Source organism: Myxocyprinus asiaticus, chromosome 3, assembly GCF_019703515.2.
Source record: "Myxocyprinus asiaticus isolate MX2 ecotype Aquarium Trade chromosome 3, UBuf_Myxa_2, whole genome shotgun sequence".
Classification (NCBI taxonomy): Eukaryota; Metazoa; Chordata; class Actinopteri; order Cypriniformes; family Catostomidae; genus Myxocyprinus; species Myxocyprinus asiaticus.
Window position 1 is genome coordinate 46,726,284 of NC_059346.1, and position 20,385 is coordinate 46,746,668.

A 20,385-nucleotide genomic window follows, 5' to 3' on the forward strand; every position below is an offset into this window, starting at 1 on the left:
TCCCGTGAAAGAAGGTCGCATTCAAAGTGTCCTACTCGCTTTTATGAAACGAGACAGCCTCGTTGACGTACGCATCCTCCCAAACAAGACACAACCTTCGACGAAGCAATTTTCCGTTTATGGTCACGTGACCCTGGGGGCGTGTCCTCGAGGTATATTTTAAAGCAAGGTTGTCAATCAGAACATATTACATGACATGTTCAAACTATAGCCCTTTTATAACAGATACTTCTCCACAGTTTACATTCGTCCTCATACATAAAATAGTGGACAGACATGAGCAGAAAGATACCCCAAAAACAGGGTCAATTTTTTCCTGTAGGTTAGGCTAAACCCTGTGTTATTATTAAGACCTTTGGTGCACCAAATAACTTTCGGCGGGAAATGTTCATTCATGTATTTTATATACATTTATGTACATATATATTACTATTATTATTATTATTATTAAAACAGCAACAGGAAGCAATTTTAAATAAGACACAAAAGGCACTGTTTGGGGGGAAATTTATTACAAAAAGTAAATTTATTTGCAACAACGAATTAACAGCAATAAATAAGAGATTCCTGTTGTTAGAACAGCTGCGCTGCGTCGTCATGGTAACGTTTCAGGCGACGATAAGGTGGAAGTGACGTATGTCTTTATTATTCGGCGAGTTCGACAGTTAGTCATTCACACAACAACAACAACATCAACCACAATACTGTGCGAGACAGCGCGCATGCGCACAACACTACCCAACCAGTGTCGACCCCAGCCATCTATTATGCTTCTTCGCAATAAAAGCTACCCGAATATCTGCAAGGAAAACGCAACCGGAGCTGCTTGGAGTGAAAGTAATAAAGTATACCATACATATATACGTTTAGCGCATTCCGATTGAAGTTTGTGTTCAGTTTAGATGATGCATATTGATCTTTTGGGGGGGAAACACAGCTGAATGTGGCTAGCAGGATCTCCTCTGACAGAGTGGAGCTGATGATCGGCGCTTTGCAACAATGTAACAAAACCTTTCAAGCGCAGCCGTTTCGATCCGTGAACGTGGTGCTCGCTGTAATCGTTCGCTGTGCTTTTCTCGTTGTATTAAGTGTGGAATAAGGATTTGGGAATACATTGTGGCATGATTTCAAAAGAGCCCGCTGAGTAGCTAGCTGGCTGAACGGCATGCACACACAATGGTTGTGTTAAAGACACGGTGGGGCTCGATCCTCGGCATTCCTCTCTCGATGCCCTGTCTCTCCCGTGCCCGCCATCTTTTAAAGAACTTTAATACACACGCCTGGTGCCGTTACTTTAACGCGCATTTGCTAAATGGATTTCCAGTTTAGTTTACGGTTGGAGCCCCGTGAAAGAGGGCGCAGGCGCGGAATTTGCTGGCTAATGTTTTGGACATGATTTAATTCAGTGTAACCTGCGATTTTTTACATGGCCTCCCGTAGTCAGTTGGAGATTTGTAGTTTTAAAAGACGTTTTCTTGGGATTAAAAATAACTATTGCAGAACAGCAAGTTTACAGCATTTTTTCCCGCTGATTTTGCCAGCCATTCATTCCTTTGAAAACCCCCGACAAAATACTGTAGCTCAGACTTTTAACTCATTTCAAGATGCTAGTATTGCATTTATTTGGGAACATGTCCAACAAAATAACTGGAAAGTTAATATTATATATATATATAGGCAGCAGATTTGGACAAAAATGATTTTTTATATATATTTATATTAACTTTCCAGTTATATGTATGTATGTATGTATATATATATATATATATATATATATTATATAAAATTATTATTTGTATTATTTTTTCAGTAACCATTCATTTCATACTGTTTGTTATCTGTTTACAACATGCAAATCACTGAATTTATGATTGTTTCCAAAATAGTGGTCTTACCGAAAAATGTGATTAGATTTATCTTTATTGTCATTGTGAGCTAATGAAATATAGTTAGCATCTAACCATAATTGTAAATAGGAATATAATATGTAAATAAAGTGCAAATTGGCAGTGAGGTAAAAATGGCTAGTTCAATTAAAGTTACAGTGTATATAACGCATCTTTTTTCAAACATTTATTTTTCATAGCTTTATGTTTAATTTGAGTTATTTCCCTGTGTTTACTGGCAGAGTGCTGACACTCAGGTACTGAGATGGGATGTGTGCATCGAGGTGGGACCAAGGAGCTGCAAGAGGATCATTGTAACTGAGCTAAGAGGTGTACAGACGGCATTCAAGCATCTTCTTCCCCTTAACTGGCCAGTATGTCGGTAGTCACGTCCCCTGCCCAGGTGCCTCCACCTATTGTAAACCCTTCCCCACCTGAGGTCACAAACTCCAGTAAGCCTGGCCGAAAAACAAACCAGCTACAGTATATGCAGAATGTGGTTGTGAAGACTCTGTGGAAGCATCAGTTTGCGTGGCCCTTTTACACACCTGTGGATGCCATCAAATTGAATCTGCCAGTAAGTAATATGTTGCCTTTCGATTCTCATATTGTTAGATTTTATACTAAATATTTGCTTTATCTAGTGTGTTAAACATTTTCTAATTTATTGTCTGTATCATATAGGACTACCATAAAGTTATTAAGAATCCAATGGACATGGGAACCATAAAGAAGCGACTTGAGAATAATTATTATTGGACTGCTGGTGAATGTATGCAGGACTTTAACACTATGTTCACAAACTGTTACATCTATAACAAGGTAAATAATAAAAATGTTAAAAAAAATATTGTATAAAGTTGAAGTCAGAAGTTTACATACACCAAATACATTTAAACTCAGTTTTTCACAATTCCTGACATTTAATCGTAGAAAACATTCCCTGTCTTAGGTCAGTTAGGATCACTACTTTATTTTAAGAATGTGAAATGTCAGAATAATAGTAGAGAGAATGATTTATTTCAGCTTTTATTTCTTTCATCACATTCCCAGTGGGTCAGAAGTTTATATACAATTTGTTAGTATTTGGTAGCATTGCCTTTAAATTGTTTAACTTGGGTCAAACGTTTTGGGTAGCCCTCCACAAACTTCTCACAATAAGTTGCTGGAATTTTGGCCCATTCCTCCAGACAGAACTGGTGTAACTGAGTCAGGTTTGTAGGCCTCCTTGCTCGCACATGCTTTTTCAGTTCTGCCCACAAATTTTCTATCAGACTGAGGTCAGGGCTTTGTGATGGCCACTCCAATACCTTAACTTTGTTGTTCTTAAGCCATTTTACCACAACTTTGGAGGTATGCTTGGGGTCATTGTCCATTTGGAAAACCCATTTGCGACCAATCTTTAACTTCGTGGCTGATGTATTGAGAAGTTGCTTCAATATATCCACATAATTTTCCTTTCTCATGATGCCATCGATGATGCCTTCCACGTGAAGTGCACCAGTCCCTCCTGCAGCAATGCACCCCCACAACATGATGCTGCCACCCCCATGCTTCACGGTTGGGATGATGTTCTTCAGCTTGCAAGCCTCACCCTTTTTCCTCTAAACATAACGATGGTCGTTGTGGACAAAAAGTTCAATTTTGTTTCATCAGACCAGAGGACATTTCTCCAAAAAGTAAGATCTTTGTCTCCATGTGCACTTGCAAACTGTAGTCTGGTTTTTTTTATGGCGGTTTTGGAGCAGTGGCTTCTTCCTTGCTGAACAGCCTTTCACGTTATGTTGCTATAGGACTCGTTTTACTGTGGATATAGATACTTGTCTACCTGTTTCCTCCAGCATCTTCACAAGGTCCTTTGCTGTTGTTCTGGGATTGATTTGCACTTTTTGCACCAAACTACATTCATCTCTAGGAGACAGAATGCGTCTCCTTCCTGAGCAGTATGATGGCTGCGTGCTCCCATGGTGTTTATACTTGCATACTATTGTTTGTACAGATGAACGTGGTACCTTAAGGTGTTTGGAAATTGCTCCCAAGGATGAACCAGACTTGTGGAGGTCCACAATTTTTTGTGGTCCACTAATTCCTTTTGATTTTCCCATGATGTCATGCAAAGGGGCACCGAGTTTGAAGGTAGGCATTCTGTAGGCCACTCAATCTGTTGAGTGGTTAGAAAATGAGTTTGAATGACTTCATCCTAAGTGTATGTAAACTTCTGACTTCAACTGTATAATTGTTGTCTTTTCTATAATGGTGATAGACCAATATATGTCAGTCAGGCCTGTTTGGCCATTTTGAGTATTTGTGTAAAATATTTTAAATTCAGGCATTTTATGTACATATTTGCAATCATTAAATTGTATTATATAAATCAGCGATGTATCAGCCACCGGCAACTCAGCTCTTTAGATATTAGCATCGGCCATCTAAAAATCCTATATTGGTCGACCACTATTTTATCAAATGTAGGGATGTGCCAATACCAATACTGGTATCGGAATTGTGTCAGAGACCGCCCTCATGTATTTGTACTCGTGCTGGTAAAAATGTTCCGATACCAAAAACCAATACCATCTGACCTACAAGTGACATTCCGTAAACATTTGTTAAATCACGTTATGTCCTAGTATGATTATTAAACCACAAAGGCTGTGATTTAATGGGATAAATACATAGTTTGTATGTGCTGCGAGCTTCAAAGTTAACGTGTGAAACTAGTGTTGTGCAGACATCGGCTTCTCATACCTTTTAGGGCTCCTGGCCTAATACAGGGAAAACACCATTATGAGCACGCTCTGTTTGTAGCAGATGACAGCGAGCAGAGCGCTAATTCTCTTTGTAGCACGAGGCACATGCAGACTACATATTAATTAATAGCAGCCTTTTGTGGTTTAATCACATTAGGTTAGTAGCAACCTGCTTTTCAGGAGTTGAGAAGCTACCTTCACAAACATGCAGAAATGGAAAGTGCTTCACTCCGAAATAAAATCTTCCACCAAAATAAAAGCTAATTTTAAATGGAAAAAGTTGCGACCAAAATATATCACTACTGTATAGTTATGTAATATTCACTGTAATACTACTGCTAATAATAATAATAAATCAGTAGTAATCGTATATATTTAACCACTATCTCAGATCTGTGATGCTCTGTTATGCAGCACTTTGTTTTGTTGTTGTTGTTGACAAAAATAGCTCCAATGTTGTATTTTGTATTGTGCTGTGAGGTTCTGTATAAAAGAACTTCATTTGATAAAACTAATACAAGATTATGTTGAAAATGAATAGTTTTATTTTCATTTAATTAAAGTTTTAAAGAATTCATTTATAAAACAAAAAATAAAATGATATCGGTACTCGTACTCATTCTCAAAAAAAAAAAAAAAATGGTATTGGGGCATCCCTAATAAAATGGCTTCTTCCAATACCATTCTGTTATGTAATGTGTATTTTTATGCTTTACATTCCCTTTTAAATTTTTCTACTATTTGTTGCTATTGTCCTAGCCCACAGATGACATTGTTCTTATGGCTCAAGCCTTGGAAAAGATTTTCCTCCAAAAGGTAGCTCAGATGCCCCAGGAGGAAGTGGAGCTTCTACCCCCACCACCAAAGGGCAAAGCACGGAAACCTGCAGCACCCCCTGGTTCAGGTAACTCATCAGATATAAACCTTTTGAAAGTTACCAATGACATGCAGTTTTTAGGAGAGTTTCCAGCTGAAATTGTCTTTAACACATCCAAACAGAAAACCAACAATCAATAGCACTGACGACTGGTTCTCCATCCTCGTCATGTCCGAGCTCCCCCCCACAGCTGGCTCAGACTCCTGTAATAGCTGCAACTCCAGTCTCGACTATCACCTCCAATGTCCAAGCTGTGCCCCCTGCCACATCCATGATCCCAACAGCACAGCCTGTTGTCAAAGTAAGACCAGCTAAAATGATGTGGAAACAACTAAAGTTTTACTTTCTTTTTGTCAAAGCAGAATATATTATGCCCTTTTGTAAAGAATGGATTTCTTTCAAAATAGTGGTTTGTAAAAAAAAAAAAAACAAAAACAAAAAAAAAAAAAGATTTATAATTTTAAGTTTAGAGGTGGATTAGGATGGTGGACTAGTGAGTTTACATATGTTTTTTTTTTTAGCTGTAATTTTTTTTAGTGGCAGAGCTTTAAAGGCGATGAATTTAGAGCTGCAACTTTTCACAGAGGTCTTTAGCGTGCTGTGCTTTAGTGTGCCAACACACTAAAATTAGCTGCAAGTCTATCAGCATGCTTAAACTCTGAAAAGTTGTGTCTCTTTAGAGCACAATCTCCATTTAAACACCACTGCAAAAGCCATTAAAAGAAAACATTTGTAACATTCACCACCTTCAGCAATACATTTCAAGACGATTGTCAGACTTCAAATCACCTGCTGCGAGCAATGAGCAATGGACTCTTTTCACATTTCCATGTTTGGATAGCTTAAGTTAACATTTGCGGGGTAAACTGTAATGAAGGTACATAGGAGACCATAGCAAATATTATTTTTTCGTGCCCATTTGCTCCAACAGCAAAAAAATTTTATTCACTCTGTTTCTGCAACTTTGCAAAAGAACCCACTGATTACTTGATTTTAAAAATATATTTTTGCACAACCCGATTTCAGTTACAGTTGAAGTCAGAAGTTTACATACACCTTAGCCAAATACATTTAAACTCAGTTTTCACAATTCATGACATTTAATCATAGAAAACATTCCCTGTCTTAGGTCAGTTAGGATCACTAAGAATGTGAAATGTCAGAATAATAGTAGAGAGAATGATTCATTTCAGCTTTTATTTCTTTCATCACATTCCCAGTGGGTCAGAAGTTTACATACAATTTGTTAGTATTTGGTAGCATTGCCTTTAAATTGTTTAACTTGGGTCAAACATTTTGGGTAGCCTTCCACAAGCTTCTCACAATAAGTTGCTGGAATTTTGGCCCATTCCTCCAGACAAAACTGGTTTAATTGAGTCAGGTTTGTAGGCCTCCTTGCTCGCACATGCTTTTTCAGTTCTGCCCACATATTTTCAGATTGAGGTCAGGGCTTTATGATGACCACTCCAATACCTTGACTTTGCTTTCCTTAACCCATTTTGCCACAACTTTGGAGATATGTTTGGGGTCATTGTCCATTTGCAAGTCCCTTTTGCGACTGAGCTTTAACTTCATGGCTGATGTCTTGAGATTTTGCTTCAATATATCCACATAATTTTCCTTCCTCATGATGCCATCTATTTTGTGAAGTGCACCAGTCCCTCCTGCAGCAAAGCACCCCCACAACATGATGGGATGGTGTTCTTTGGCTTGCAAGCCTCACCCTTTTTCCTCCAAACATAACGATGGTCATTATGGACAAAAAGTTCTCGGACCTCTAGGAGACAGAATGCGTCTCCTTCCTGAGCGGTATGATGGCTGCATGGTCCCATGGTGTTTATACTTGCATACTATTGTTTGTACAGATGAACGTGGTACCTTAAGGCGTTTGGAAATTGCTCCCAAGGATGAACCAGACTTGTGGTGGTCCACAATTTTTTTTCTGAGGTCTTGGCTTATTTCTTTTGATTTTCCCATGATGTCAAGCAAAGAGGCACTGAGTTTGAAGGTAGGCCTTAAAAAACATCCACAGGTACACCTCCAATTCAGTACACCTCCTATCAGAAGCTAATTGTATAAAGGCTTGACATCATTTTCTGGAATTTTCCAAGCTGCTTAAAGGCACAGTTAATGTAGTGTATGTAAACTTCTGACGCACTGGAATTGTGATATAATCAATTAAAAGTGAAACAATCTGTCTGTAAACAATTGTTTGAAAAATTACTCGTGTCATGCACAAAGTAGATGTCCTAAACGACTTGCTAAATCTATAGTTTGCTAATATGAAATCTGTGGATTAAAAAAATTTGTTTTAATGACTTCAACCTAAGTGTTTGTAAACTTCTGACTTTAACTGTATGTTTGTTCTAACTCACATGCATGATGTCATTTTCCTCAGAAGAAAGGGGTAAAGCGGAAAGCAGACACTACCACGCCCACAACCTGTGCGATCACTGCCAGCAGAAGTGAGTCGCCCACTGCAGTGTTGGAGTCCAAACACAGTAAAGTCATTTCCAGACGAGAGAGCACGGGTCGACCCATCAAACCTCCCAAAAAGGACCTGGAAGATGGGGATGTCCTACAGCAAGGCAACAAGAAAAGCAAGCTCAATGATCATCTCAAATACTGTGACACTATTCTTAAAGAGATGCTTTCCAAGAAACATGCAGCTTATGCCTGGCCCTTCTACAAGCCTGTAGATGCAGAGGCCCTGGAGCTTCATGACTATCATGAAATCATCAAGCAACCAATGGACCTCAGCACTGTCAAAGTATGACCTGAGATTTCAACTTGCAAAGAAAAAGTCCTTTATTACTTCGTGTTTATAAAGAATGGCAACTATTCTTCATGACAGGGTTCCCACGGTCATGGAAAACTTAGAAATACCAGGGAATTAAAAAAGTATGTTTTATTGGCATGGAAATGTCATAGAAATTTCTATAGTTTACATCCAGTTTTTAGTTTTGCTCTGCTATAAAATATTTTATAAGCTAGAATTTGCTCTCAGGGAGATATATAGTGGTTCTTTTGAGTCGTTTTTTTTCTTCATTGAATTGATTGAAATGTTTCATTACAATGAATTCTGCTATAATCAAAAAGATTTTTAGAAGTTCTTATCTAGTAATCATAAACTTATTGAAAGGTCATGAAAAAGGCATGGAAATTCATTGGTCAAAATTTTTGGGAATCCTGATGATGATGGTTATATGTCATTAAAAGTCTTGTAAGCGATTTTAGTCCTTGTACTTCCACAAGACTGTGCTGTTGAATTAGCCACGCTCCCTCTTTTTTCAAAACCGTGCACTCCAAAGATACCAAATGAGATTTATTGAGACTGACATCATGCAGAAATTGTTTTAAAAAAACAACAGCAGCAAAATAGCACCCTCAACTGACAATTGTTATGAGCATCAAGGCATAAAATTGGCAGTAAGCCTCAATAATTAGCTGAAACTACAATACTATGAGAACGCAACAAATTAATGACAGGCAGGAAATCGTCAGAGACCGCGGACACATTTTTGTTTGCTGTTTACAGAGTCTAGAACTGTCACAGAGACCGATGAGATATCTTACGACACTAATTTCAGTAATATCAGGGAGTAGGAACATTTTTTGCATACTTTCCATGAAAAAAAAAAAAACAAAGTTTTTTGTACAACTGTCTGAATCTGCTAAGTAGTGCTTGAAAGTAATTTGATGCCCACTGTTATGAACATGCATACACTAAACTGTGTTTCATACCATGCCTCTATTCCAGAAAAAGATGGATGGTCGAGAATACCAAGATGCCCAAAGCTTCGCAGCAGATATTCGGTTAATGTTCTCAAATTGTTACAAGTACAACCCGCCTGATCATGAGGTTGTTGCCATGGCAAGAAAACTACAGGTGCAAATGATTAAAATGAGAGCCATTGTGACCCAAAATGACTCATAAAACCTTAGACCTCACAATCCAATCTTGTTGTGTCCTACAGGATGTGTTTGAGATGAAATTTGCTAAGATGCCAGATGAACCTGCAGAGCCGTCCTCCCCTAATGCAGTGTCGGCTACAGCAGTGGTGAGCAAGAGCACCGGCAGCAGTGAGAGCAGTGCAGATTCCTCCAGCTCCAGCTCGGATTCAGAGGAGGAGCGGGCCACCAGGCTGGCTGAGCTTCAGGAACAGGTGAGTGGCAAACAGGTGGGTGTCACCACTGAGGACCAAGATCCAAACCAAGGGTGGAGAGACAGGCAGAGGCCACACCCACTACCCCTCCCCCCCCCCACACATTCACCACCTCCTCACTCTGACTGCTTGTGTCAAAGTCATTTTGAATGTTTAGACTTTTTTTTTTCTTAATGCCTCTCTTATTTTATTAATGTTTTGGACACAAGCTCTATGTAACTGCCCATTTCACCCTGGACTGAAAGTTTAACCCTCTACCGCCTCTGCAGTTTGTGTTGGCATCTTGGTATATGTTGACTTGCATGCTGTAAGATTTAAGCTGATTATTTCTTAATCGGTATCACTCAGTGTCACACTTAGTGATTGTCATTTTATTGTAGTTATTCTGCTCTCATCGTGACGTAGTCTATTATAGTATTCTAACGTGAAAATGCATATTTGAGAATGATTATTTTGTCCCCTGATTTCACTTTGGCTTTTTTACCAGCAATTCGTTGTGGAGCACCCCAATGGTAACAGGGCAGGGACAAAAAACGGGTGTGCCAAACGTTTTCAGGTGAATTATATTTTTACTTCCCGGCCCCCCACCCCACTAACTCCTCCATTTTCCGTAGCCTCTTCTTAAGTGAGCGGTAGAGGGTTAAGGTGGTGCTTTATGGGGTGTATTTGAGCTGGGCATCTTCCTCACGTGAACTTGCTTTGTCACTCAGCTAGTCTATTGGCTGTGTTTTCCTCTCTGCTCTGTGAATGACATTGATTGGCATGTTTATCAGTGAGAATCTAAATTGGTGGTTGGGATGCGGTCTCCAGTGCTACCAAATCATGGAAAGAATCTTCTTTCTTTCTTTAAAGGAATATTCCAGGTTCAATTCAAGTTTAGCTCAATTGACAGCATTTGTGGCAGAATGTTGATTACCACAAAAACATTATTTGGACTCGTCCCTCCTTTTCTTTAAAACAAGTACAAATCTGGGTCACAGTGAGGCACTTACAATTTTTGAAGGGTTTAAAGGCAGGAATATGAAGCTTATAATTTTATAACAGCACTTACAGAAGTATTCTTCTGTTAAAACTCATGGATTATTTGAGCTGTAAAGTTGTTTAAATCGTAATCTTTACAGTGGTTTTAGGGTTGTAAGTTGTAAAAAATTGGATATAACTTTACACAGAAAAGGCTAGTAAGCGATATAATCACACAAATCATGTTAACACACATATTGTTTATGTCTTGTGTCTGTACTTTTGAAACAGTGAGTATTTTAACGATTACAAATTGGCCCCATTCACTTCCATTGTAAGTACCTCACTGTAACTCAGATTTTTGCTTTTTTTAAAGTGGGAGGGCAAGTCAAGATTTGTTTTTGTGGCAGTCAATGTTGCTGGACAACTATATGAAAAAGCACCTTAGGAGAAAGTGTTTTGTCTTTGAGGAAACCTTGGTAGATTTCTGAAGACCAACATTTTCAATGTTAAAGTACTAAAATCTTATATTCCAGCTTAATATGCAGAGCCAAATATAAGTAAGCCATTTTTTGGATGATTTCACCCAAAAAATCTAAACACTGGGTTATCAAAACATTGCTCTGTTTGTATGAGCATCCCGACCAACCCGATGTTTGGGGCAGGAAACCTGTTTGAAAACAGTCGTTATTTTTGCAATTCCGATTGCTGATGGCGCAGAAATTAAACACTTCACCTTTAAACATAATTTTAAATGTCATCATGTTTCTAAAAAATCTAAAGAAAACAAAATTTTTCCTGGCTAGAAAAGTGATCTGCTAAATAAGTGTCCCTTATTTTCTGGGTTGAGGGATTCAATAAAAAAAAATGGGTATCAGGTGATATGTGTAGGCGACAAATGTCATTCATTATCCTTTTAAAACTCTTCCCTTCATCACCAGTCCCATCATCCCTCCTTGCACAGCTACAATCCTAGTCTTTTACGTTAAGTAACGATGCAGCATGCATGCAGCTCCATCCCCCCCTGCTTGCTAACCATTCCCTTCACCTTCCTCCTCAGCTGAAGGCTGTTCATGAACAGCTGGCCGCTCTGTCACAGGGTCCTGTGAGCAAACCAAAGAAAAAGAAAGAGAAGAAAGAAAAAGAGAAGAAGAAAAAAGAAAAAGAGAAGGACAAAGACAAAGACAAAAACAAGGTCAAGTCAGAAGATGAGAAAAAGGCCAAGTCCACACAACAGAATAAGCCAACTCAGCAGAAAAAGACCTCTGCACGGAAACCCAACAGCACGTCTACTGTGAGGTAAGCTGCTTTTCTTGAGTTTTGTTGGGAATTTTGGAATGTTCTTAATTTTACAACTAAATCTATGACTTTTAAACCTATTTTAGTGGTGGATCGATTTGGGTTTTTCAGTGGCCAGTGCCGATATCTAGTAAGCTTCCAAACACATGGCTGATATAAAGCAGATATACTATACAGTATAATGTTTTATAGTACAGTATACTTGTTTAATTGTTAAACGGTGCACTAATATTACTATTGTTTTAAAATACAATACAATTTTAAGGAATATTCCAGGTGAAGCTCATAAGCTAATACAGATTCAGTCAGCATCTGTGACATGCTGTCAATAACCACAGAAACTTCTTTTGACTTGCCCCTCATTTTGAAAAAGCAAACAAAAACACTGACAGATTGACAGTTATGCACTTACAATAGTCACTTTCACATATATAGCCTTTTCTAGAAAATGAAGTGCAATTTTCAGTTTAGAGTTAGGATGTGCCACGGTGGTCGACTAATCGACTAGTCCTCTAACAACTGACTAGTTGATTAGTGGGGTCGACTATTAACATTGATATTTTTTGTGGTGGTGGTTTTAATGGGAGACGCGAATCTCAAATGTATTGAGAGACGCAACTTGTTAGCGTTTTTCTGTGAAAGTGTAATCGTTGATTTTTTTTTTTTTTTTTTTTTGCTGTTGGGAGCAAACAGGTAAACAAAAATTGTATTTTCTGCGGTCCCCCATTCACCACCATTCAAGTTTAGCCAACTATGACTACTTCCGCTTTACTGCACGCGGACATGTGAAAAGGGTCCATTATACATTATTATACTACATTACTAGTCGTTTAAACAACCGACTGACTAGTCGATTATGAAAATTGGTAGTTTTGCACACCCCTTGTTTAGAGGTCATGTGTGAACACAATCCATTTGAAATTACCACTAAATTTAGAACTGGCTATTTCCCTGAATGAGAAGTTTTAACATTGCCTGAAAAGTTCAGTTTTGATGCTATGTGTGAACAGAGTCGTAAGAATAAAGGTTTAAGCACGTACGAGGTCAGGACGCACTGACGTAAAACGGACATGATTCAGTTACTAAATGTTAAAATGTAGTTAAAAAAATGTCTTTTGGACAGATTTTCCAAAAATTGGACAGAAATTGAAATAATTCCATTTAGTCCATTAAAAGATATTAGATATTTTGGGACTGACTATAGAGGAAATCTCATAGTGTGTGATAATCCTTGACTCAAATCTGAAGTCACATGGTAAGCAACCAATGTAAATCGACCGCGTGTGGCCACGACACTGGACAGTGAAGAAATGGAGATGGTGAACAAGCACTCTGTGGAGAAAACATTAAACGCCATTTAACGTCTAACTCGCATCGCAGTCTCCGTTTTTTAACCCAAGTCCGCACCCAGATGCACTCGGCACATTTCTTTTGAGACTCGGAACAGAGAAACAGCATCAACAGCAGCACTCCCGTACATCCATGTTTGTTTACATCTGTCATGCTGCATCTAAAACGGTGGCGTGTATTTTCACGTGAGTTTGATCGAATCTACATGACAGCCGGAGTGATCCTGTTGTTTAGTGTTTGATGCCCAGTTTTTGTCTGTAGCCATTTACATAGTTGGTAAGTGTGTGATCAGTATTTTCGATTCTGTTCAGATTTTAAAAGTGGTATAGTGTAATCCAGCCTAAAAGCACTTCTCTTCATTCCAGCAGATGAAAAATTTGTAAGATAAGGAACTATATCCAGTGTTTCCCCTTTATGCATTCAGGAGCAACGTAACACTTGCCAGCACCAGTCAGTTGCGCGTTTATACTGCGTGCAGTTAAATGGGACACCTGTGTGAAGCGAAAGGGACCCCACCATATACACGCACGTATTCACAGTGAAGTCATCCTCAAAGGCTGTTCGTGAGTGCATACACATACACAACAGAGAAGCACGAGACCCGACATGATACCTCTTCTAGCGGAAAGTCTTTTACTCTGGTAACTTCTTTGGCAAAGGTAGTAGAAATATAGGGCTCCAGACTGTGACTAAATGGTCACATCTTACAATAATTTTTCCTGTCGATGAGACTTACGTTTTTTTAGAGGTCACACTGCTATGACTACAGAGTTTGCCAACTCTCGATGATTATGCTTGATGCTTCTGTTTCTGTTTTGAGGAAAACAAAATGTACCAGCAATAGCCACTACCCGGATCAGTTATCAGCCGGCTCAATGAACAAAGCAGCGCGAGCACAGAGCAGGCTCTCCCACGCAGCACAAATCATTATAAACAGCTCTGCGAGCAGTGCTGCCAACTATTTCTCATAAAAGTAACTAAATCACGTGGTGACGTTATTACGTAATACGTCAAATTTACATATGTAAATGAATTGGCGTAAAGAGCTACGGCAATTCTTTAAAGGTGTCATTTAACTAATGATTTAACAATTAGTATTTAACTACTAATCATTTAGCTAGCACCAACTGAACTTCTCAAATATTCAGACAGTGGGGGATTTCTTTTTATTTCTTTTTATTTCTTTTTTAAATTATCCTAGCAATAGCAACCAGGGGTAGGCAGCGGTGTATTGTTGGGGATGTTTTTTTTTAACATGGATCTATATGCCTTATAATGCCTCACGTGGAGCTGTTTTTGAGATGTGTAATATATCTTTCTTTTTTATTTTTTTATATACATATCTGTTTTGTGATGCTGAACCATCAGTGTATATTACTTGTGCCAGTGTTACTGTGTCACAATGACTTTTTGACAGTGACACCTCATCTGTTCATATCACTTACAGTGCATCCGGAAAGTATTCACAGCGCTTCACTTTTTCCACATTTTGTTATGTTACAGCCTTATTCCAAAATGGATTAAATTCATTATTTTCCTCAAAATTCTACAAACAATACCCCATAATGACAACGTGAAAGAAGTTTGTTTGAAATCTTTGCAAATTTATTAAAAATAAAAAACGAAAAAATCACATGTACATAAGTATTCACAGCCTTTGCTCAATACTTTGTTGAAGCAACTTTGGCACCAATTACAGATTCAAGTCTTTTTGAGTATGATGTTACAAGCTTGGCACACCTATTTTTGGGCAGTTTCTCCCATTCTTCTTTGCAGGACCTCTCAAGCTCCATCAGGTTGGATGGGGAGCATCGGTGCACAGCCATTTTCAGATCTCTCCAGAGATGTTCAATCGGGTTCAAGTCTGGGCTCTGGCTGGGCCACTCAAGGACATTCAGAGAGTTGTCCTGTAGCCACTCCTTTGTTATCTTGGCTGTGCTTAGGGTCGTTGTCCTGTTGGAAGATGAACCTTCGCCCCAGTCTGAGGTCCAGAGCGCTCTGGAGCAGGTTTTCATCAAGGATGTCTCTGTACATTGCTGCATTCATCTTTCCCTCGATCCTGACTAGTCTCCTAGTTCCTGCCACTGAAAAACATCCCCACAGCATGATGCTGCCACCACCATGCTTCTCTGTAGGGATGATATTGGCCAGGTGATGAGCGGTGCCTGGTTTCCTCCAGATATGACGCTTGCCATTTAGGCCAAAGAGTTCAATCTTTGTTTCTCATGGTCTGAGAGTCCTTCAGGTGCCTTTTGGCAAACTCCAGGCGGGCTGACATGTGCCTTTTACTGAGGAGTGGCTTCCGTCTGGCCACTCTACCATATAGGCCTGATTGGTGGAGTGCTGCAGAGATGGTTGTTCTTCTGGAAGGTTCTCCTCTCTCCACAGAGAAATGCTGGAGCTCTGTCAGAGTGACCATCAGGTTCTTGGTCACCTCCCTGACTAAGGCCCTTCTCCCCCGATCGCTCAGTTTGGCCGGGCGGCTAGCTCTACGAAGAGTCCTGGTGGTTCCAAACTTCTTCCATTTACGGATGATGGAGGCCACTGTGCTCATTGGGACCTTCAATGCTGCAGAAATTTTTCTGTACCCTTCCCCAGATCTGTGCCTCGATACAATCCTGTCTCGGAGGTCTACAGACAATTCCTTGGACTTCATGGCTTGGTTTGTGCTCTGACATGCACTGTTAACTGTGGGAACTTATATAGACAGCTGTGTGCCTTTCCAAATCATGTCCAATCAACTGAATTTACCACAGGTGGACTCCAGTCAAGTTGTAGAAACATCTCAAGGATGATCAGTGGAAACAGGATGCACCTGAGCTCAATTTTGAGTGTCATGGCAAAGGCTGCGAATACTTATGTACATGTGATTTTTTTTCGTTTTTTATTTTTAATAAATTTGCAAAGATTTCAAACAAACTTCTTTCACATTGTCATTATGGGGTATTGTTTGTAGAATTTTGAGGAAAATAATGAATTTAATCCATTTTGGAATAAGGCTGTAACATAACAAAATGTGAAAAAGTGAAGCGCTGTGAATACTTTCCGGATGCACTGTACCTCTACACTATTATAGATCAGTGGTTCATATCCATTCTCTCTCTCTTTCTCTCTCTTGCCCTGCTAGATAATTTCTCAATGCTCTTCTATCACTGTAGGCTGACTTTTCTAAACGGAGAGCATGCACGTGAATTGAGGTTGAGATTGTCACAAACAAATACCAACAACACCTAAGCTGGTCAGTCATTCGGTTTATAGAACATCCGTATGCACATAAATCCAGCTGCTGATGGCATGCAGGTCAGTCATATTACTTGAAACATAGGGGGACGCTAGAACACCGAGAAAAATGAGACATCATTCACAATAGAGCTGATGCTTTTTGTTTCACCAGATGTGGAAGTCGCTAGTCGCTTGATGGCCCTTTTGCTCGCTAAGGGGACCAAAAAGTCACTAAATCTAGCAACAAAGTCACTAAGTTGGCAACACTGTTTGCGAGAGGTGTGGTGCAAAACTCATTTGAATTTGGCTCTGGAAAAACCCTATGAAAATCCTTACTGTGTCTTGCCTTGGTGATTTAACGAATTTAAAACCAAGTTTAACGGCACACCATTATAAACAACACTGACTAGAACATAAATTATAAGGTTATAAGTTACTTACTATCGTAGTAAGGAGCCATGCTTGGTTTTACCAGTGACTACCTGTGATCTAGTTACAAATATCACTTAAAAGTATGGACACTAATGGAGGAACTATGGCAACTTTTCACAATTATTATGGACCAAGCAATCAGTTTTTCTTTGGTGTAAAATCTGCTCTTTAAATGTAGGAAAAAGTGACTGGCTTTGTTTGCCTTCAGGAATTCAGAGATGACTGTACTTAATCAGTAGTGTCACATGCAGAATATTTCAATTTAGCCCTATATAAATTAGGTAGGCCTATATATAAATAAACTTTTTTCATCAAGTCAAAATCAATGCTATACTGTCTGTACATTTCAGCAACAAAATAATATAAAAATATATAATAATGTCACTATTTCTATTAGTTTCTATAATTGTTTTTTTTTATTTTTTTTATTATACTTCACTGTTGTTACCAAATCAGGTGCTGGTGCCACCATCTGTAGAACTTGGTGGCACTCCCATATGTTAGTCTGGAGCCCTGTTGTGACATATGTTCTGTTAGATAGGTTTATATTTTCTATCAGTGTTTATGTTTAATAAAAATAGTGCAAGTGATTTTCTGAGTGCTTCGTGTCAAAAGCTCCCAGTGAATAATAAACACACACATGACAAAGTGAACAGGAATAATGATCTATAATGATTCTAAGGTCATTTTAAGCTATTACTCCACCGACATGCATAAATACGGTTCCGGCCTTGCAGGCTCATGGATGCGCGCACAGCAGCACCGCTGCTGAAAAAAATCCTAGGGGAAACACTGTATATCTCAGAGTTTAATGGCATTTTGGTGCTGATGTGTGAATGGTAGCAAAACGGGGAAAAAATGGAAACCTTTGCATGTGAATAGCAGATGTGTACCAGTAAAGGCAATCGATTCATTTTACTGCAATTTACCAGGTTGCATGTGTGAAAGGGGCTAATAGAACTACAGTGGAAGTAGACTTCCAATGTAAGTGCATTTCAAGTGCATTGTTTTTACAAACTGAGGTGTGAGTTAAGATGTAGCTTAATTTGTAATCTATTTACAGGCATGTGGATTTTAGTTTTCATATATCTTTGTAAAACAATAATGTTCATAAAAATGTAACAAATTTTATGTGTCTCATTTGCTGACATTGAAGGAATGTTTTCAAAAAATATTTGAAAACAAAATCCACATTATCTACTGACAAGGCTGTCAGTAGTAGATACTTGTTAATTGGCAGATGCAGATAATCTCAAAATGCAAAATATAAATATATATTATTTGGCCTGCCCAATTATATTGGTCAACCATTACTCATTCACATATAGTTAAAACAGCAAATCCTTATGAAAGCTATTAAATAACATTCATTTCACCATGTCTCATTTGTTTTGAAGTAACACAAATATTGGACCTCCCAGCATTCTTTTCATCTCAATTTGCTAATTCAGTTTTGTGTATAGAGTTAAGATTAAGCAGCCTTCATGCAAACTTCAACTGCAATCCACAGGCAACCGAAAAAGGGGGGCAAACCTACCGCGGCTAACTACGAGTCTGACGAGGAGGAGTCTCTTCCCATGTCTTACGACGAGAAGCGGCAACTCAGCTTGGATATCAACCGGTTGCCGGGTGAGAAACTGGGCCGTGTGGTCCACATCATCCAATCACGTGAGCCGTCGCTCCGAGACTCCAACCCAGACGAGATCGAAATCGACTTCGAAACGCTCAAGCCGTCCACATTGCGTGAGCTTGAACGATATGTCAAATCCTGTTTACAGAAAAAGCAACGTAAACCTTTACGTAAGTGCCCTTGTTTTCTTTCACCGAAGATGTGTTGTCAGATTGTAAATGCTATCAAAGATTATTTCAATATTCTACAGACAAGCAGCTCTAATCTCTTGCCTGGTCATTTTGCTCTAAAAACTGAAATGGGCTGTGCTATTTCCTCCTTTTGAGCTGGGAGCACTCACCTTCCCCACTGTGTTGCATGACTTTTTGGTGAATTATCTTACATGTGCTTTCCTTGGTATAAATAACCTTCAAGTGAAGCCTTTAGGGTTTGAAGAGAACATCAGTATACAGTAGATTCATGTTCCCAAAATGACAATTGTGAACAGAATATTTGAACCAAACATGAACAAAATAATATATTTTATGGTCTCATTCTCCCTAATTGTACACAGTGTACCCTTAATTATTACACGGAGGTACACTTACATCTGCTAATAACAGATTTTCGATAAACTAGTGTAGTAGAGTGCTTTTTGCTGCTTGTTGCCACGGCGGTGGGCTATGAGGGCAACCCATGACTCACTGGTCGCCGCTGTGTGTCTCCTGCAGCGGGCACTGGGAAAAAGAGTGCCAAGTCTAAAGAGGAACTGGTACAGGAAAAGAAGAAAGAGTTAGAAAAGAGGCTACAGGACGTGAGTGGACAACTGAACAACAACAAGAAACCACCCAAAAAAGGTACCTATGTGGTAGTGTGCAGATGTGAGCAGACAGGTGACCAGAATGGGTTCACTTAATTTAGGAGGGCAGGATAAGAAAATGGAGATAAGGATAGGCTTGTTTTCGTGACATACTTTCTTTGCATCAACATGTAGCCTAATTTGGTTTGTGCTTCACTAATTTGACTAACCTGTTTGAAGGGCTTCTGCTTGCCCTTCAGTTTAGCCTTGCATTCATATGTAATGCTGTTCAAGCATTGAATAGAAGGATTTGGATTGAGTAACAGATGCTAAAAAATGCTAAAAAGCTAATATCTGTTGAATGTGGTTTGTTTGTGCTGTAACTGACTTCACTGACTTGATATCAGCTGCTTCTGTGGGCACTTAATATATTCTGTCCTTTTAAGATCAGTTCTTTGCTTTCTTTGTGCATGTCTTCTGTTTGTCATAATACACAATTGCAGGTGTGGATGAGGTCTTGGGGCACTTGTTAAGGGTTCAAATCTATCTAATGTAGGGACATAGGCTTTTGTTATGTTACACTCAACGAATTTGTGTAAAATGTGTATATTCAGTGTTTTTGAACATGTTTATTGAACCTCGCAATCACTTCTCTTCCCTGTTCCCAGCAGAGAAGGCGGGATCGGCACAGGGGGGCGGGCCATCTCGGCTGAGTGGCAGCAGCAGTTCTTCTGATTCGGGAAGCAGCAGCTCCAGTGGCTCCAGCTCAGAGAGCAGTGACTCAGACTGAACTCAGATCAGAGTGTCACGTACTTCAACCTCCTCTATTTTCTAATGAGTAGTGTGTGTTGTCATGAATAGTATCTCTCTGAAGGCCTATTTTATAAAGAGCTAGAAGCATTGCAAATGGCAGAGGATATTTTAAAATAGTTTGTAGAATGCTCTTGGCTCAGACAAAGAAGAGAGTGGGAATAGTTTGAACAGTTTTAAGGTTATTTTGCTGGCCCTCAAAGGGAAATACCTGGTATCACCAGA

At 39.1% G+C, this 20,385-nt stretch overlaps 1 protein-coding gene across 11 annotated transcripts; it reads left to right on the top strand.

Annotated features, from left to right (window-relative positions):
• The first annotated feature begins 678 nt into the window (after window positions 1-678).
• On the top strand, window positions 679-20,332 carry brd3b (bromodomain containing 3b). Of its 11 annotated transcripts, none has more exons than XM_051657641.1 (13): window positions 679-837; window positions 2,129-2,463; window positions 2,571-2,708; window positions 5,396-5,540; window positions 5,636-5,814; window positions 7,912-8,283; window positions 9,274-9,402; window positions 9,491-9,679; window positions 10,167-10,235; window positions 11,700-11,938; window positions 18,453-18,742; window positions 19,283-19,408; window positions 20,019-20,332. In XM_051657641.1, exons 2-13 carry the CDS (start codon window positions 2,263-2,265, stop codon window positions 20,138-20,140), a joined length of 2,199 nt encoding a protein of 732 aa, XP_051513601.1. In that variant the 5' UTR covers window positions 679-837; window positions 2,129-2,262; the 3' UTR covers window positions 20,141-20,332. The 11 variants fall into 11 exon arrangements, with proteins under 11 accessions (XP_051513601.1, XP_051513618.1, XP_051513632.1 ...); XM_051657658.1 differs by having other exon boundaries at window positions 20,022-20,332; XM_051657672.1 differs by having other exon boundaries at window positions 11,739-11,938.
• The last annotated feature ends 53 nt before the right edge of the window (window positions 20,333-20,385 follow it).